This window comes from Otolemur garnettii, unplaced genomic scaffold (genome assembly GCF_000181295.1).
Source record: "Otolemur garnettii isolate 467f Iridium unplaced genomic scaffold, OtoGar3 scaffold00106, whole genome shotgun sequence".
NCBI classification, from domain to species: Eukaryota; Metazoa; Chordata; class Mammalia; order Primates; family Galagidae; genus Otolemur; species Otolemur garnettii.
Genome location: NW_003852501.1, coordinates 5682804 through 5700783, shown reverse-complemented (window position 1 = coordinate 5700783; position 17980 = coordinate 5682804). Strand labels below are relative to the sequence as shown.

The 17980-nt window shown below is 42.2% G+C and overlaps 1 protein-coding gene across 2 annotated transcripts in view; it reads left to right on the top strand.

Annotated features, from left to right (window-relative positions):
* The window catches only part of ATP8A2 (ATPase phospholipid transporting 8A2), a 625592-nt gene that overhangs the window by 176597 nt on the left and 431015 nt on the right, over positions 1–17980 (top strand). For both annotated transcript variants that reach the window (XM_012809508.2, XM_012809509.2), the window contains exons 11-18: positions 125–290; positions 2232–2359; positions 3011–3088; positions 7373–7461; positions 7800–7844; positions 11408–11483; positions 16956–17061; positions 17651–17733. In XM_012809508.2, coding sequence (XP_012664962.1) covers positions 125–290; positions 2232–2359; positions 3011–3088; positions 7373–7461; positions 7800–7844; positions 11408–11483; positions 16956–17061; positions 17651–17733 — 771 coding nt within the window. The remainder of the gene's footprint in view (positions 1–124; positions 291–2231; positions 2360–3010; positions 3089–7372; positions 7462–7799; positions 7845–11407; positions 11484–16955; positions 17062–17650; positions 17734–17980) is intronic.

Below are 17980 nucleotides of genomic sequence, written 5' to 3'. Positions count from 1 at the left end.
AAAAAAAAAAAAAGGCATTGACTTTGTCAGTTGTTAAATGTGATCGTCTTTCCTCCTTTTCTCCCCACCCTTTGTCCCCAAGTCTGCTCTGTGACCCTTATTACTTTTAAATGCTCTTGTGCAGAATTCAACCAAAGCACCTCTCAAGAGATCGAATGTGGAGAAGGTGACCAATGTGCAGATCCTGGTGTTGTTTGGCATCCTCTTGGTCATGGCCTTGGTGAGCTCGGTGGGAGCCCTGTACTGGAACAGGTCTCAAGGTGGAAAGAACTGGTACATCACGAAGCTGAGTAAGTGTCAGGGTGGGCTGCTTGCTGTGGCCGCACCATCCTTTGGTTCCCCTGGGCTACTGCATATAATGCCAGCCCTTTAGGAGCAACTGAGAGGTTAGGATCACGTGACGACCTGGAGAAGGGCACATCTGGGGTTAGTTTTATACTTGGATGATTATTTCTTAACTATTTTTTAAGGTCTTTTCTTACTGACTGCACTAGGGATTATCCAGTTTATCTAATTTAATTTATGTAAATATACTTCAGATTAATACTCACTTAGTTCCAGCCAAACACAGAGAGATCACTCCATAATTTCCTCTCCTGATTTGTGCTGTTATTGTTACATTTATCTCTGTTGTCCATCCAACAGTACAGTGTTATAATTATGACTTTATCTTTTTCTCTTAAAGAATCTCAAGGAAAAAAAGCCATTAACTTATTTATTTATCATCTTCTGAATTCTTTGTTTCTGCCTATAGATTTGAATTAACAGCTGGTATCATTCCTTTGCCGGAGGCATCTTCATTCTCTCCTCATGCCTTTGTACTGTCACATAAATTCCACCTGCATCTGAGCCCAATAAGGCAATTTTACAATGAACTCTTTGCAATTGCCTTTCTTTCAAATTCAGAAGAAAAGATAAACACAGATGTGATTTTACTGTCTTTGATAAATGCCTTTCAGATGACCTTTACTAGTGCCCTTTGTTTCTCTGTTTGGATGCTGACTGCTGTCTGGTGTCCCTTCTTTCAGCCTGGAGAACTTCCTTTAGTATTTCTTAATTTGGCAGATAGAGATTTGTTTCTAAACAAGTGTTGTACCTTAGGGACATCTGTAACCCTTGGGACTTAGAGACTATTTGGGAACTCCTGGTCCTGTAGGTGAACAAGACAGGAAATAGTATGTCAGGAAAGAAAGTGATCAGCAGGGAGACGGGAGGCTGGGTGGTGAGGAGGAGGGAAGAATGGTGGCCAGGTGACGGTGCTGACCAGCGCGTGCCTGCTCACCTCTGTTCTTTCCATCACACCTGCCCTCCAGAGTTCTAAATCTAAATCAAACTACCCCATTTCACTTAGTCTCCTGGGGAAGAACTCGCTTACAGTGGTTTGGAGCCATTCTAAATCCTTGATTTCCAATCCTAGCCCTCTGCTATCTTTATTCTGATTCCAGTTCTTCTCCTCACAGGCATCTTTAATCCCAGCTAAACCCTTAACCTGGCTGTAACTGTCTCCTTAACCCTCTTGTAAGCTCAGAGGGTCTCCCTTCTCTGTCCTTCATGTGGAATATCATGGCCATTGCAGAAAAGAACTTTTTGAGACCCCCAGGCCCTGTGTCTCTTCCCTACTCCTGCTGTCCCTTCTTGAAGCTAATCCTGCCTCTGGATTCTGTTCCCGAGCGTCTTGTTCCATGAAGACATTCCTTCTCTTATCTTTAGATAGGCTCTGCCTCTCTCCGTCTGCTTCTCTGGTTCATACTTTCCCATCTTCCAATCCTTTTACAGTGCCCCAAATCTACTCACACCTCAGTGAGGTTGTCAGTGTTCCTTACAACCAATCCAAATGCCCGTCCAGCTTTCTTCCTTCTTATGAGTCATCTGTCTTTCCTCTGTTCTTCAACTCGCTTCAGGCATTTCTTCCCCAGCTGGTTCTCAGTGACCAGACTTCCCTCCCACTAAGAAGCTCCCGGTCAGTTCCGCAGTGTCCTGCCCTGTGGTCACGTGGAGGGCACGCCTGTCTCTGCTCACTCCCCTCTCCCACAGCCCCCAGGAGAAACCAGCTCTTGCACTCAGGGTTGCTGACACATAGCAGATGCTCAGTTATTATTCTAACTTGAATCTCTAAATAAACCAATAGGCTTTTGCTGTAAACATCTTTTTAGAAGAATTTCAAAAGAAAAAAGTAAAAAAGAAATGGAATGAATCTGTAGCTAAACCAATACTCTGGTTTTCTCCCACAGACACAACCTCAGATAATTTTGGATACAACCTGTTGACATTCATCATCTTATACAACAATCTTATTCCCATCAGTCTGTTGGTGACCCTTGAGGTTGTGAAGTACACTCAAGCCCTTTTCATAAACTGGGTGAGTATTAAAGCAGAGTTTAACCTCAGTTTGCTAATACTATCTCAGCACTTTCAGCATGTAATTGAGCATCTGGAAAAGAATTTTCCATTTACCATTAGGTCCAGGAGTTTAAATCGGCCCAACAAAGAACTGGCAAGGGATCCCCACTGAGGGTGTCCCTGAGAAGTGGGGAGGACAATGGCACCTATTGGAGGGCTGTCATGAGGACTGAGATGCTGGAGGCAGAAAGCTGAGTAGGGGCTGCTGATGCTTTTAAAGTCTAAGCAGTGCTGAAGAAAAGGCCTGTGTGGTGTGTTTACTACGGTGTTCACTCTGTGTCAGAATTCATCATGACAGTAAACCTGGATTTCATTTTAAGGGGGATAGTGAGGATCATGAGTTTGAAGGGACTGCCATGGCCTGTAAGCTCTGGATCACAGTAGCCCATATCCGTAGGCCAGGTGCTTTTGTGGGCATTTTTATTAGATCTTCACTTAATGGACACTGTATTTTCACCTCCAAACTTAAAATTAGCATTTCCATGAAAACAAAAGGGTTTTAAGTTGTCTATTCTTAGTTTCTTTTTTGTATTAATCTGAATGAAAGTGTATACTGAATAATCTGAATCATGGTACGCAGTCTCTGAAATGTGTGTTTTCTCTCTCTCAGGACATGGATATGTATTATCTAGGAAATGACACTCCTGCCATGGCCAGGACATCAAACCTTAATGAAGAGCTTGGGCAGGTGAGAACCTCTCTGGAAACTTCAGTGATGTTGACGTGAGCATGAGGGGACATAAATGTTAGTAGAAGGACCATTTGTTACCAACCGTACCCCGAGTCCCTTGGTTCTTATCTTGTGGACATTGAAGAATGAGAGGGAGTGACAGAGAATGTGTCGCAAGTGCAGAGAGCGAATTTCCTGAAGTGGAAGTGTACTCTTTTTTTTTTTTTTTTTGAGACAGAGTCTCACTATGTTGCCCTTGGTAGAGAGCCGTGGTGTCACAGCTCACAGCAACCTCAAACTCTTGGGCTTAAGTGATTCTCTTGCCTCAGCTTCCCAAGTAGCTGGGACTACAGGCGCCTGCCACAACGCCCAGCTATTTTTTGGTTGTAGTTGTCATTGTTGTTTGGCAGGCCTGGGCTGGATTTGAACCCGCCAGCGCCGGTATATATGGCTGGTGCCCTAGCCACTTGAGCCACAGGCGCCGAGCCTGGAAGTGTACTCTGGAGGGTTCAGAGCAGGCATTTGTCCCAGGGGGTCTTGACCCAGGGTTTCTGAGTCACCCCTTTTCCTTTCACCTGGCCCCTCCTCCTTTGAGATACTGTCTCTTCCTCTTCTTTCTTGACCTGTGGGGGTGCTGTCTCCTGCTGTTGGGCGAGGGAGTTTTTCACCCTAGATGGTTAGGCCTGGATCTGTCATGGCACCCTAAGCTCACTGGGGGCAGAGGGGACAAAAAGTGATGTCGTACAATGTGCCTTGTGTTGTGTCTTACGTGTTTTATGACACTTTCGGGTACCTCCTCTTGTTTGTGTTACAGTATGTTTTCTTACCCAGCACCCTATTTGTTTACGTCATCTGTTTTCATCCTTTCTCTACCCGTGTCTCACTTTCCACCTCCACTCACACTCTGTGACACTTACGGTCACTCTTATTACTGTTCCTCAGTACCATTCTTCTCTCACTCAGCGTCCTGTTTACTCACACTGCCCTTCCACATTTCCTTCGTTCAAGTCTTACTTTCCTACCAAGGCTAACGCCTGGGGAGCTCTTCAAAAATACTTCTCCCTGAACACGGTTACGATGTCTGAAGAGCTGTCGTGTATTTGAAAGTATTATTAAATACAGTTGTCACTCTGTTTTGACTTGCTTTTTGAGACACCGTGATATCTTATCCCTTAAAAGTTACCTGCAAAAAATATACTGCAAAACCGGGTCTAAAAAATATACTGCAATGTCATTTCAGACCCTTTACAAAAGTTTTTAGCAGGAGAAAATGCCAGGGAAAACAATGGGTAAGACGCTCAGATATTGGGGAACCCCATAAAATATGTGGAGGCTAAAGTGTTTCCCTCACAGGTTCCAGATTTTGTCTCTGGAATGTTCCAGGGAACCAGTGTCTTTTCACCTTCACCCCCAAACTCTGGCCTTCACTGAGATGGGCTCTGCATTGTGTCTGTGTCCCTGTAAGGAATAATCGCTCTTGAATACATTGCAATTAAGGATTCTTATTTCTTATACATTTTGTTTAAATTTCCCACCAACCCTATGAGGTGGGAGCTGTATCTTCATTATATAGATAAGGAAATGGATGACTTATCCAAGGACACCTGGCGGGAATGACAGGTTGGGGAGTTCCTGCACCTCCCGGCAGTGCAGAGGCCTTGCTGAGGACGGTCTCTGCCATCCTCAGTGCTGTCCCTCTGTGACGTGGCAGGTGAGCGGTCTCCTTCATCTGAGGGTTAGAAAGCTCCCCTTGCAGAGGCAGGTCTGCTTTCTTCTTTTCTTTCCTTGAAGGATGAAGTGAATTCTGTGATGATGTGTGTAGTATTTTCGGGTTTATTGACAGAAAGTTAAGGTACAAATTTGTAGACCAAATTTGGTAATAAAATAGAACTTTGTAGACAAAAAAATTTGTAGGTGATGTTGTTCCTTTGATACAATTTTCCAAATCTACTTAGAGTTAATGGCAGTTTTTTTCTGTCTTCCCTTGAATTGTGTATGCTCATAGATGTGTCCTTGCATTCTTAGTGTAACAGGTGGGCTGTCATTAAAGGTTATGGCCTTGGCACAAAGCTCAAAGCCTCCTACCTCCCACCCCCTGCCCGGGGCTCTGGTCACATAGTGCTACGTACAGTACCCAGAGCTGGCCTTGGACCTTTACTCCCCTGTGGTTTTGCTTACATTCTCTCTTTCTAGAACGGCTTTGTTATTTCTCTTGCTGTTGAGTAAAATCTCAGTTGTGTAAGAATCAGTGAGTTCTTGGCACAAACCAGGTTAAATTTGCTTCTTTAAACCCTCCTTCAATTTTCTTTTCTTTCTTTTCTTTTGTTTTTTTTTTTTTCTCTGTGGCCCTTGGTAGAGTGCCATGGCATCACAGCTCAAAGCAACCTCCAGCTCTTGGGCTTAGGCAATTCTTTTGCCTTAGCCTCCCGAGTAGCTGGGACTATAGGCGCCCACCACAACGCCCAGCTATTTTGTTGTTGTTGTTGTTGCAGTTTGGCTGGGGCCGGGTTCGAACCCGCCACCCTTGGTATATGGGTCTGGTGCCCTACTCACTGAGCCACAGGCACCACCCTCTTCTTCAGTTTTCTAAACAAGGTTAATTTATCAGTCTTCTGTGTTCCCATAGTGGTCTTTCCAAACGTAAGTACAAAATAAGAGATCTAATTAGTGATGTAGTATCTGTTTCCCTCTGGAGACTTTTGAGCTTAGTTGAGAGTGTGGGTGTGGCCCATACAAGATCTTTGGATGCCTTTGTCAATTTAGCACGATATTCCATATATAAAGGTTCTCAGGTAAAATTGAATTAGATGGAGATGATCAAAAGATTGAAAGCATCCAAGAAGTACCTAGGATGCTCCAATAATTCATCTGAATTAGGGACACAGAGAAAGTTTACATTAGGAAGAAGTTTGGAGTTGAAACTTTGAGAGTAAGTTGAAATTCACTTGGCAGAGTGATAGCAAATCATGATAATTCCTTGTTACAAAATTTTCATTTTCTGATATTTCGAAATAATATTTTAATTTTTTTACAAGGCAGGAACCACTGCTTACTAGAACAAAGATTCTACTGAATTTTTTTATATCCTTAGATTTACTGCATATAAAACCTATAACAGCATTATTTATAGTTAAAGCATTAATTACCCTTAGGATACACCTTTCTGGTTGGATGTAATAATCACTTCAATAGCTATAATGACTTGAAGTCTTTTTGCTTTAAAAATAATTCGCAATGTATTTGTTTATATTCTAACATTAGCAAAAACTAGGTAATTGATGTTCTTAATTCCTCTTCTGTAGAAAAGGATAACAGTACTTCCCTAAACTATTCTCTGGGATCCCTGGTGACATGTAGTATCCAACAAGTCTAGACTCCTCTTTAGAAAATGAGTGAGAAACAGGCGTTTCCTCTGGAGTCAATTTTGTTAATTATTCTCCGTCCCCAATCCATGGCATTGTTTCCCAGAATGTTACACGTAGAATGATGTTAGATATCTCCTGGCCAGAGCCTTTATTTCATAGATGTGGAAATTGAGGCCAAGAAGGATGGATTGACTGTCCCAGAGTCTGTGTGACTGTTTAGTGCCCGCAGCCTGAAGGGGACTCCCTCTCCTGTCTCCTGCCCCTGAGTTCCCTCCCTCTTCCCCGTTACAGTGACCAGAGATAACATAATTTGCGCACCACAGTTGCATTGGGAATGCATCTCTTTTCATTCATTTCATCTTGTCAAGAAGCTATGCTTGTTGACCTACTCAGTGAGTTCTCATTTCAGCTCTGGGCATTGAGAACTTTGCCCATTAAATCTATAAAATTTTGCTTCTTGGCAAGTGGTATAATACATAGCAGTTCCATGCTGTCTTTGTATGCATCTCAGTTGTGACAGTGATTGAGAAGCTTCAGATTGGTTCTGTGCTATTTCAGAATATGCCTTCTTAATGCAGCGAGGGACTGGAGTCTGAAAAAGGCAGGATACTCTGGGAGCCCATGGCAATATTTTGAAGAGCAAGACTCCTTGGGGCAGGCTTTATTGCTTCCACCAGTGTTTCTAAGATGGAGCCAGGGCTATTCCTGAAGCCCTCCCTGCCCATTTCTGTACAATTTGACTAGGGAATTAGTTATGGAAAAAGGTTGATAAGTGGTCTAAGCAGTAAAGTATATATTTTTATTACTAATTTGCTTCATTTAAGGAAATTTACCTGTTCAATATAATTTTTCAAGACTATAGAAGGAAGGACTTCATTTATTGGTCTTTGCATCTTATTATATTCTTGAGAAATATTTATTTAATTCTTTGATTTAGGTAAAATATCTCTTTTCTGACAAAACTGGAACTCTCACGTGCAATATCATGAACTTCAAGAAGTGCAGCATTGCTGGAGTAACCTACGGGTAAGTGCGTTTCTCTCTTACCTAACATATTACCTGTGTTCTTTCAACAAAATAAGTTTACTTTTAGCTTCTTAGTCAAATATCCTTCTTATGTTTTGAAAGAACTTTCTATCATGGATTTACATCTGCAATTGCCACTGAATGTGTTTAAAACTAAGTGAAACTTTGATCAGTTAAAACATAGTTTATTTTTGCAGATAACTTAGTGAAAAATCCTGGGGAATCTGTGAATTCATACATTTAATTTAAGAATTATAAATTTCTCACTCACGTTTGATCAGAACGTCTATCTTTTGATCATTGTTTTGTGACCACTCTGTTACTCCTGTCTCTGGCAGTCATTTCCCAGAACTGACAAGAGAGCCATCCTCAGATGACTTCTGGTGAGTGGATCCAGCACTTCCTGACACTTTGGTAGAAAAGGCTTTGGAATAATTTTATATTAGCGTTTCTCTCCTGCATATTTTTATATGTAAATATAAGTGGCTTACATATTATTCTGAAGGAGAGCCAGAATAAAATGTAAAGATAAACATGGTTTGAAAAGTGGAGGGAGATAAGATTTTGAACAGAGGATAGGCTGATGACCTGCAGATGGAGGCAGAGGATTGCTGATTTTCCCATGTAGCATACGTAGAATTTCACCTAAAATTCCTATGTCCCCTTCACTCCCCACTCCCTGGAGGCAGCCAACTTCAGCTTTTTACTTTAAAAAAATTGTTACTTTTATATCTCAAAATAATCTGTTTGTATTAATTTTTAAATAACAAACTTTAGACATCATTAGTCTTCCTGCCGTGGGAGGTGAGGATTTAGCTGCTCTGTGAGTGGTCTGTATGCACCCGAGCCCCTTCCTACTCCTGCTGCAGCTCCTCTGAAAGCATTTAGATTTTCTGTGTATCCTTGCCACCTACCATTTCAGCCATGAAACTTGGGGTAGGTTTATTTGGTGTTTTTGTTTTTTAACTTTTTTTTTTTTTTTTTTATCATTTTGGGCGTATAATGAACCACTAGTGGGCCATTTCCGTTTGCACATCTTCCTCTTATTACTGCTCAGAAATGTCTTTGTATTATTCATACAATGATTTTCCTCCCCTTCAACTTCCCTGCTTTGTCTGGAGATATTGAACGTCTTAATTGAGCCTCCAGTTTTGTTATCTGTCTACCCGCCTTTTCCATATTTTAAAAAAAGTTCTGGTGTTTTTTTCACCTTGACATTCTGTCCTTCATAATGGAGTTTCCACGTGGTCTCCTGTCCTTGCCCTTGCATGGCACTTCCCTTCCCTCCCCTCTCAGATGCTCCCTGCTGTCCACTGGGGTTTTCATTTCTTAATTTTATTTTGTGGACATTCTTCACAGGCCTGAGGAGTGTTAAGCAGGGTGCTCATGTACTTTTATTATTTTTTTATTGTGTAAAATAGGTGTAACATAAAATTTACCATTTCAACTATTTGAAGTGTATGATTCCATTGCATTAATTATATTCGTAATGTTTAGCAGCCATTACCACTATTCATTTCGAGAACTTTTTCATGTGAAAGTCTATGCCTATTAATAATTGTTCAGCTCCCCACCCCTCACAACCACCCTTCTACTTTGTCTCTGTGACTGCCTGTTCTAAGTGCCTGCTGTAAGTAGGGTAACATGGTATTTGTTTTTCATGTTTTCCTTATTTCCCTTAGCATGATATCTTCAGGGTTCATCCATGCTGTGGAATGTATCAGAATTTCCTTCCATTATTATTATTATTAATTTTGGAGACAGAGTCTTTCTCTGTTGCCCTGGCTAGAGTGCAGTGGTGTCATGATAGCTCACTGCAACCTCACGCTCCTGTGTTCAAGTAATCCTTCCATCTCAGCCTCCCTAGTAGCTGGGACTACGGGCACCTGCCACCATGCCCAGCTAATTTTTGTCTATTTTTGATAGAGATAGGGTCTTGCTCAGGCTTGTCTTGAACCACTGATCTCAAGCAGTCCTCCTGTCTTAGCCTCCCAGAGTGTTAGGATTATAGGCATGAGCCTCAGAATTTCCTTCCTTTTTAAGGCTGAATGATATTCCATTGCTGTCTGTACTGCATTTTGTTTATCCGTTCATCTGCTGAAAGGGATTTGTGTTGCTTCCACCATTTGGCTACTGTGAATAATGCTTCTGTGAACACTGATACACAAATGTCCATTTGAGTTCCTGCTTTCAATTCTTGGGAACATGTACTTAAAAGTGGAATTACTGGGTCATGTGGTAATTCTGTGTTGAACTTTTTGAGAAACTACCGTGATGATTTCTAGAGGACCGCTACCATTTTCCATTCCTGCCAGTAATGCACAAGGGTTTCATGTTCTCCACATCCCTGCCAACACCTGTTAGTTTGTATTTTTTGTTTATTTTTTGCCTAATGGCCATCCTAATGGGTGAGAAGTGGTACCTCATTGTGGTTTTGATTTCCGTTTTCTTTATAACTACTGACGGTGTCTGCATATAGGTTAAGGTTTGTGCACCACCAAGGCTGATTCCTAGGGACAGCGTGGTTGATGACTTGGTTCCTGTGGATGGTCAGCTAGGGCCCACTATTGTGTTCAGTGATCCCTGGATGTCAGTGTCCTGTGGGTCTCTCTTGTGAGCTGATAAGCTTTCTCCTCATGAGAAGAACTCTCCAGTTTCCTGCCAAGGGCTATTAATTTGGCTGCAACTGTTGAGAAGCCAAGTGGAAGCAGATGGTTGGTGATTGTACCTTTGTGTATACAGATATTTACTTAACACTCCTGTTTGGGGAGATGCCCTAGCCTACCCCCATGTGTGCCTGTGTTCCCGGCATCCCTGGGCTCAGGGTTACCCTGGCTTAATCTCTCTTTTATGGAAGGTTTAGTTGTCTGTCTGCATGGGCTGGTGGAGGGTTCTTGGAGGCTGAGTGCTCGTGCACTTGGAGCCTGCCCTATCTTCCCCCATCCCTGTGCTGCAAAGGTAGCTTGTGCTACAAAGGTAGCTTGTGCTACCATCTCCTCAGCCTTTGCAGGGTCTTGTCAGGGCATCAGCTTGTATTTCAGACACTCCTCTTTGCAAGCTGTTGGTTGCTGTTTTCTCTACTGTATTATACTCTGGTATCGATTCAGAGTTAAGACTGTCATCAACTCTGTTGTCTTCTTTCATTGTTTTTGTCTTGATAGAAGATTTCAGGAGGGAATAGAGATAAATGAATATACAGTAGATCCTTCATATTTTCATCAGTGTGATAGCCGGCACCATCATACCCAGTTTCCTTTCTTGTAGTGATTTGCCTTCTTCTCTGGCCACCTATTTGCCACCTTCTTTCTCCTACAGTAATTCCTCATTTTTACCTGCTTTGAGCAGACACTCTTAGGAGTTTTCCCTGGTAGGTGTTATGCAGGGATGAACTAAAATGACAAGGTCGTGTCATTGATCCTTGGCTTCTGATTCTTGTCCTTATAAACTATGTTGTTATTTATAATAACTTATAAAATTTGATATTTAGAATGAGGTTAAGGATTTACTGGGGTTTTTTGGTTTGTTTTCTTGAGACATAGTCTCACTATGTTGCTTTGGGTAGAGTGCTGTGGTGTCGCAGCTCATAGCAACCTTCAACTCTTGGGCTTAAGCCATTCTCTGCACCCACTGCAATGCCCAGCTATTTTTTGTTGTTGTTGTTGTTGTTGTTGTTGTTGTCATTGTTGTTTAGCAGACCCGGTCTGGGTTCGAACCCACCAGCCCTGGTGTGTGTGGCTGGTGCCCTAACCACTGAGCTACAGACACAGAGACAGATTTACTCTTTTGAGGCTTCAAATAATACATAGATTTTCCCAATCTTTAAAACTTTAATGTAAGTCTGTGGCATTTTCAGTGTGATTCTTCTCAAAGGCAAATTGTTACCAGGTTTGGGTTATCTTAACAGGGACTTTTGAATGGAACAAATACTTTGTGTTTTCTCTTACAGTCGCATCCCTCCTCCCCCCAGTGACTCATGTGACTTTGATGATCCCAGGCTGTTAAAGAACATCGAGGATCACCATGTAAGTGTTACATTGACTTCTAAGACATTCAATGAATAACATATGGTGCACTTTTCTTAATAGAGTGGAACCACGGTAAGTTGACCCAAGGAACGGTAGCAAACTGGTGAACATAGGAACGAGGCCCTCTGTGCTGATAACGTACATGTGCATTTCTAGTCTATGAAAATTAGGTCAGCTTAAGGAGGTGGTCAGTGTAGGGAGGTGGCCAGCTATGGACGTTCTGCTGTCTATATGCCTAGTGTCTGGAAAGTTGCAATTTTGGATCTGGGAAGAATCTCAATTTCATGGTGATACTTCTGAACAGTGATCTTAAACAGATGTTTTGTGGTGAATGTTGTACCCAAATTAGTATAAAGTTGAATTTAAATATGTCGTCACATTATAAAGTAGCACGCCACATCAAGATGAGCCTATCACAGAACTCTTGAACAGTTCTTATTTCTGTTGCTTTGTAAGATTCTGTAGTATGGTTTCTTCACAGTTGTGAATCTTATAGGTCATGTGTTTTGAAAGGTAATTGCATATCTTTTGACAGGGATGCTTTAGGAAGACTTTAGGAAACCAAAGGAAGATGCAATAACAGGTAGAACGTGTTGCATTCTGCTGCCTGTTAGACAACGGACACATTTCCTTTAACATTTGAGTCACTTTTGGGATGTAAAAAGGAAGTTGCATGGAAAGACCTCATTGGCCAAGGGTTATGCAGTAGATACACGTAGAAGTTAGGCTTAGAAACTGAGTCTGTTAGGTTCTTGCCTATGACTTCACACTTCCTCAACTATTACAGCAAGCCAGGACTAAGTGCAGGATCACAAGTCACTCTTATTTTATGGGCTACTCTGAAAAATGCCAACTTAGAAAATTACTCAATGACCAAAGCATTTCACAGCCAGTTTGCATTAGATTTAATGTGATTGATTTTTTATGAAAAGTAATTGTAGATTTAAAAGTAGGCAAACATGAGCAAAATTAAAACTTTCGTCTTTCTTAAATCGTGTTAAGAGATGGCTGTATTGAAAACCTTTTCTAAATTTTCAGTGAGATAAACTTTTTCTCCTCTAACATGGTTAGTACCTGTTTTTAATGCTGAAAACCTTCCCAGCTGTGGTTCTGAAGTGTGAGTTCGGCCTCCTGTCCACAAGTTGTGATGCAGCAACTCTGACTCTGTGCCTCCAGTGAGGCAGGTGAGATGGCCCAGGGCCACATGCAGGATGCCGCTGAAGTCCATGCCCCATGAGGCCAAGAGGTTCTTTCTTGGATTTTGATCTTCGAGGTAGACCCAGCTTCTAGACTAGAGGTTCTTCAAGCGGGAGAGTGGCAACTCCATAGAATCTTCTCTGCAGGAGGGTGGCTTTAGGATGTCAAAGAAACAGGTGCACTGTGAGGACTTGCTTTCTGAAAGAGGAAACACTGTTCTCAAAAACTGTTCAGACTGAGGGTAATTACCAAGGTGGGAGACTGAATGTGTCTGTTCAAGTTGGGATTGTGAAAGGGAAAGGTGGCAGGGTGACATTGAAGTGGCGTAGGGGACTGCACCTGGTCTGGTTTCATGAGTTTGTTCTCCTAGCATAGATCCACAGGTGAGCACATAGCAGAGGAAATGAGATGAGCTCAGTGAACTGAACACCGTGGAATCCCAGTGTTGGGTGAGGAATAGCAGCAACTATTGGTCTGCGTTTAATTAAGAGAGTCATTTATTATCCATTCACTTAGTAAATAGTTTAAGGGTCTAATTTGTAAAATACATCACTGTGTGTACTAGGGGAAGAGATGAATAAAAAACACTAAAGGAATTCCTGTTTGTTGGGAAAATAGACATAAAATTGTTAAGAGCAATTGTACATAATACGTTTTTGCATAAGATGCAACTCCCTGAGGAAATGATTTTGTGTAGACAGAGGAATCCTGTTTTCTTTGGTAGGTATCATGCCTCCTGTTACTGCTGACATGTGGGCAGGGTGGCCACCCACATGGATTGCGCTGATTTAAACATGGGCTGTCATAGGAACCCAATTACCTGGGACAAATCTTACTTTGGAGAAAAGATCCTCTGGGGACCAACCACATGCTACAAGGGTCCCAAATTTGCAATCTTTCAATTCTTAGCTCAGTTAATTGATGGTGTTTACTCCAAAGCTGGCCCCACATCGGTGTGTAGTAGGGTTCAGTGGGGTCTTAGTGTTTCAACCATCCATCCAAGCTCTTCTTGAGTCTGTCTCTGTTGATGTTTGAGTGGAAATGTGAGCATAGCAGATGTTCCTCCTGTCCTCTCCCTCAACCCATCTCTTCTTCTGTACCCCTCCTCCACAGCCACGGTGAATGGCAAGCATTTGGGAAAGAAACACCACTGTTTAGAGGATTAGGTGCTCTTCCTTTCTTCCTCACAGTCCAGTGTCCTAAGCCAAATTTCCTTTATTTCTGTGGGAAGGCCAGTGAGCGTAGGGGCAGATGGAGCCCCTGTGGCGAGGAAGCCCTGGCATGGGGAAATTATGATGAGCATCAAAAACACAGGGACTTTTAAGGGTATTTTAATAATCTGCATACTTGTAGTTTCAGGTGAAACATAATAAGGTCATTGACTTGGGAATTTACTTTCTATCTTTTATAAAGAAAGCCTCCTTGTCTATGTGTACCATTCCTTAAGCTTGCTTGAGTCCAGAAGCCTTTGAGGTAAATCTTCATCTTTACCATTTGACATTTAACATCTAGCTCCATTATAAATAATGAAGACCATTGGCTCTAATATTTTTCTTTGGGTAGAGGTGTGGGTTTTAATTAAAGAAACCCAATGGATATTTTGAAGCAGTCTAAATACAGGCCCATTAGATCATCAGATTGTTCATTTTGTCAACATAGGAAGGGTCATATGAGGGTTTAAGCTGTGGGTGCCCCACATGCCTGGCTAAATTTATGTCTTGGGACCACAGACTGTAATTAAACCATTTGACCCTCCTTCCCCCAAAGCTTACTTTGTTCCCAGGATACTACTTCCATCTGCTACAGAATTTTCTTTTTTTTTTTTTTTTTCTGGGTCATCATTCCTGATGTTCTGGGTCCTTTGGGACTGTTTTAAGCTTTGTGTGGGCTGATAACCAAGATGGAATTTGGCTTTTAGAGAATCAACCTATGGAGAATATTGGAGGACAGTGTACGTGATCCCTTGATTACATTGCCATCCAGTGACTTTGTTTGTGGAATAAATTTCCCAAGATTCATTAATGATGAAGATAGCTTTTTGGGGAATCATTATGCCTAGGACTCTTGAGCTTGCATCTTCAAGAAGAAAAATCATTTGTGCTGCTGTGTGTAAATTATTTAGATATGTGGTACCTGCTATTTGGTGTGCAAAAAAAATTTTAAGACATAATTTTCTGCTATATTTAAAGTTCAGTGATAAATAGAAAATATTTTTTAGATACATAGCATTTGAACATATTAAAAGCCGTTAACTGAAGGAAAAAGATTATATGATTCCATGTATATAAGATACCTAGATAGTCAGAGGACAGAAGGGAGATTACTAGGGGGAAGTAAGAATGTGGAGTTATTGTTTAATGGGCACAGAGTTTCTGTTGAGGAAAATGAAAAGTTTTGGGTATAGATCATGGTGATGGGTACATAGTATTATGAATACATTTCATGCCACTGAACTGTACACTGAAAATGGTTAAAATGACATTGTCTCAATATTTTATCCCAATAAAAACTGTAACTTCTAAAAAGATATACATACGTATGTGTGTGTACACATCCACAACATCCATAAACCTCAGATTAATTTTGTCTGTTTTCCCTAAGAGAATCAAAGCTAGATTAATTCTGTCTCACAAAATTTTTTAATCTTTACGGATCTTGTCTGGCTTAACACTCAAGATGAAAACTCAGTTTGAATATGTAACTCTTCTTTACAACTCTCGGAAAATATTTCATTATTAGGTTTATTTATTTTCCATAAAGTCAGAGACCTATTCTGTTGTTTCATCGCGTGACAAGTTCAGTTCTCAGATGCAGGGGAAGGCAATCTTAAAGCTTCATTCTCAAAGTACTTTTGGGTGAAGTTTCTTACCATTTTTGTAGTCTAGGCCTTGGAGTAAATTTTCTAACCTTACTTACTTGACTTTACTGAATGATAATTTAATGTATATTTCCTTTTCATGTAGGCTGATAAGAAGTAGCTATGTGAACAGCTGTGATTTGATTCCATAAAATCCCTCTTCAGTCACATTAACAAGTCAGGGAAGAAACTAAAAACATTTTTGTAGAAGTTATCATCCTTTTTTGACTAACAAGGGGAAGAAGAAAAACCCATGAAAAATAGCAAACACACAGGCGCTTCCTTAATGTAAAAAAGTAAGTTTGTCCCCAATTTATTGCCAGTGCCTACTTAAAAGGCACATATTAAAGACATTTGTCATTAAAGACCCCAGGACAAAGAGGCCTGTTCTCACCCCCTTTTTTGGACATCATTTTTGAAGTGTTAGCCCACGTTGCAGAGAACTGAACAAGTATGTACAGGAAGGAAAAGGGAAAGGGGAAAACGTGTCATTTGTACAGAGATAATTGTCACCTGGAAAGCCGAGGAGAGTCAACTGCAGCTTGGAGAGCCAGTAAGAGCTCAGTGACAAGTGGATGTTAATTTACAAAAATCAGTGTTTTTGCTTATATCTCAGCAATAAACTACTGTAAAATTTAATAGAAATAAGATTCCATTCATAATAAAAAATTAGATAAAATGCTTCACACAGTGCTTCAGGTAGTCACGCAATTATTTTTAACAACAACAACAAAAAAAATGAGATACTTGCATATGCCAGGTCCTATATTTAGAAGATCTAGAAGCTTTTAGTACATATTCTTAGATGGGATGACAGTATTAAGGTGTCATTGTTCTACTGGTTATAAATGTGGTCTAATCCCAATGAAAATTGTAGGATTTTTCTTTTCAGGGGGGACAGGAGCAATTGACTGAATACACATTTAGGGCAATTCTGGGTTTTGTTACTTAACAGAGATGGGTGAGGGATGCACTGCCTCACAGGTGGTAAGCCATTAGAAAGGTCAAGAACAGAGGAGGTGCAGGACAAAGGCCAGCCCGGGAGGGAAGACCTGGGACATGTGTTTTGTTGATTCCTAGTAGGCTTGCGCGGCCTGGGGATCTACCGCTGAAGATGGATCTTCCAGGTCTTCTAGAACGTGCTGAAAGCACCTGGGCGGTGCCAGAGGGTGCGTGGAGCAGTGCGCAGGCGTCGTATGCCCACACCCAGTGGCTGGGCCCATGTGCGGGAGACCCCGGGATGCGTGTGCGGTCGCTTGGGGGCCATGGGCCCCTGGGAGAGGCGGGTATCATGTGGGCCTGGAGGGGCTGGACGGCGCGGGGACCTGAAGTCCACACTAAGCACCGCCTGGGCGTTCAGCAGTGGTGGCTCGCACGTGGCACGACTGACGCCTAACCCGGCCTCGCACTTGCAGCCCACAGCCCCTTGCATACAGGAGTTCCTCACGCTTCTGGCCGTGTGCCACACGGTGGTTCCCGAGAAGGACGGAGACAACATCATCTACCAGGCCTCCTCGCCAGGTGAGCCCTTCTCGGGACCCGCGGGGGTTGCAGTTGTTGGACGAGACGCGTGCAGCCTGCCACGCGGTGCCGGCTGTGGCTACGGGTGGTGAAGCCCCACAGAGCCCGTGCTGGGCTCCTGTGACTGTCAGGCCCCCGTACGTGCAGAGGGGGGACTGAGCCATCTTGCGCGTCCCCTCAAAAGATACCGGGGCAGAGCGGAGGGCTATTTGGCTTCTTTCCCCATCCCCCACGCCTCCTGGACTTTCCGCTGCTGGGGAGGCTGTGCTTGCTCAGAGGACGTGTTTAGCTAGAAAGTTGTAGGAATAAGACTTAAGTTAATTAAAGAGAACTTAATCCCAAGCAAGAATAGCAAGAAAGCAAGGCGCTCTCGTGCTCACGAGTTAACACTCGTGGTTCTGCATCCTCCTCTCATCTCAGAAGCGCTCACAGGACCCTGGTGGTGGGAAGCGCGGTGCCTCTGTCCCCTGCGTTCTTACCACTGTGCCCGTGAAGCCAGGCCTCTTTAATCAGAGTGGGTTTTGTTAATTTGAAAAATGACTAACCAGAATTCTATTGTTATGACAACGTCTCAACTCCTCCCTGACAGATGAAGCTGCTTTGGTGAAAGGCGCTAAGAAGCTGGGCTTTGTCTTCACAGGCAGAACACCGTACTCAGTCATCATAGAAGCGGTAGGTGACACGTTTGTGCCTGTTTCAGATCACCTGCTTTTTTGAAAATTGTGTATTTGAAAGAGGACGTCTGTTGTCAATAGTGATAATTAAATTGCTAATTTTCTTTCCGTGGGAAATTAGACCTGTTCAAAAACTGGGGTGGCTATGTGATGATACTAGCTTATTTGTATTGTTTTGCTTTGCAATAATTTTACCCCCTTTAAAAATACTTCCCCGCAGTCTTTCTTTCTTTCTTTTTTTTTTT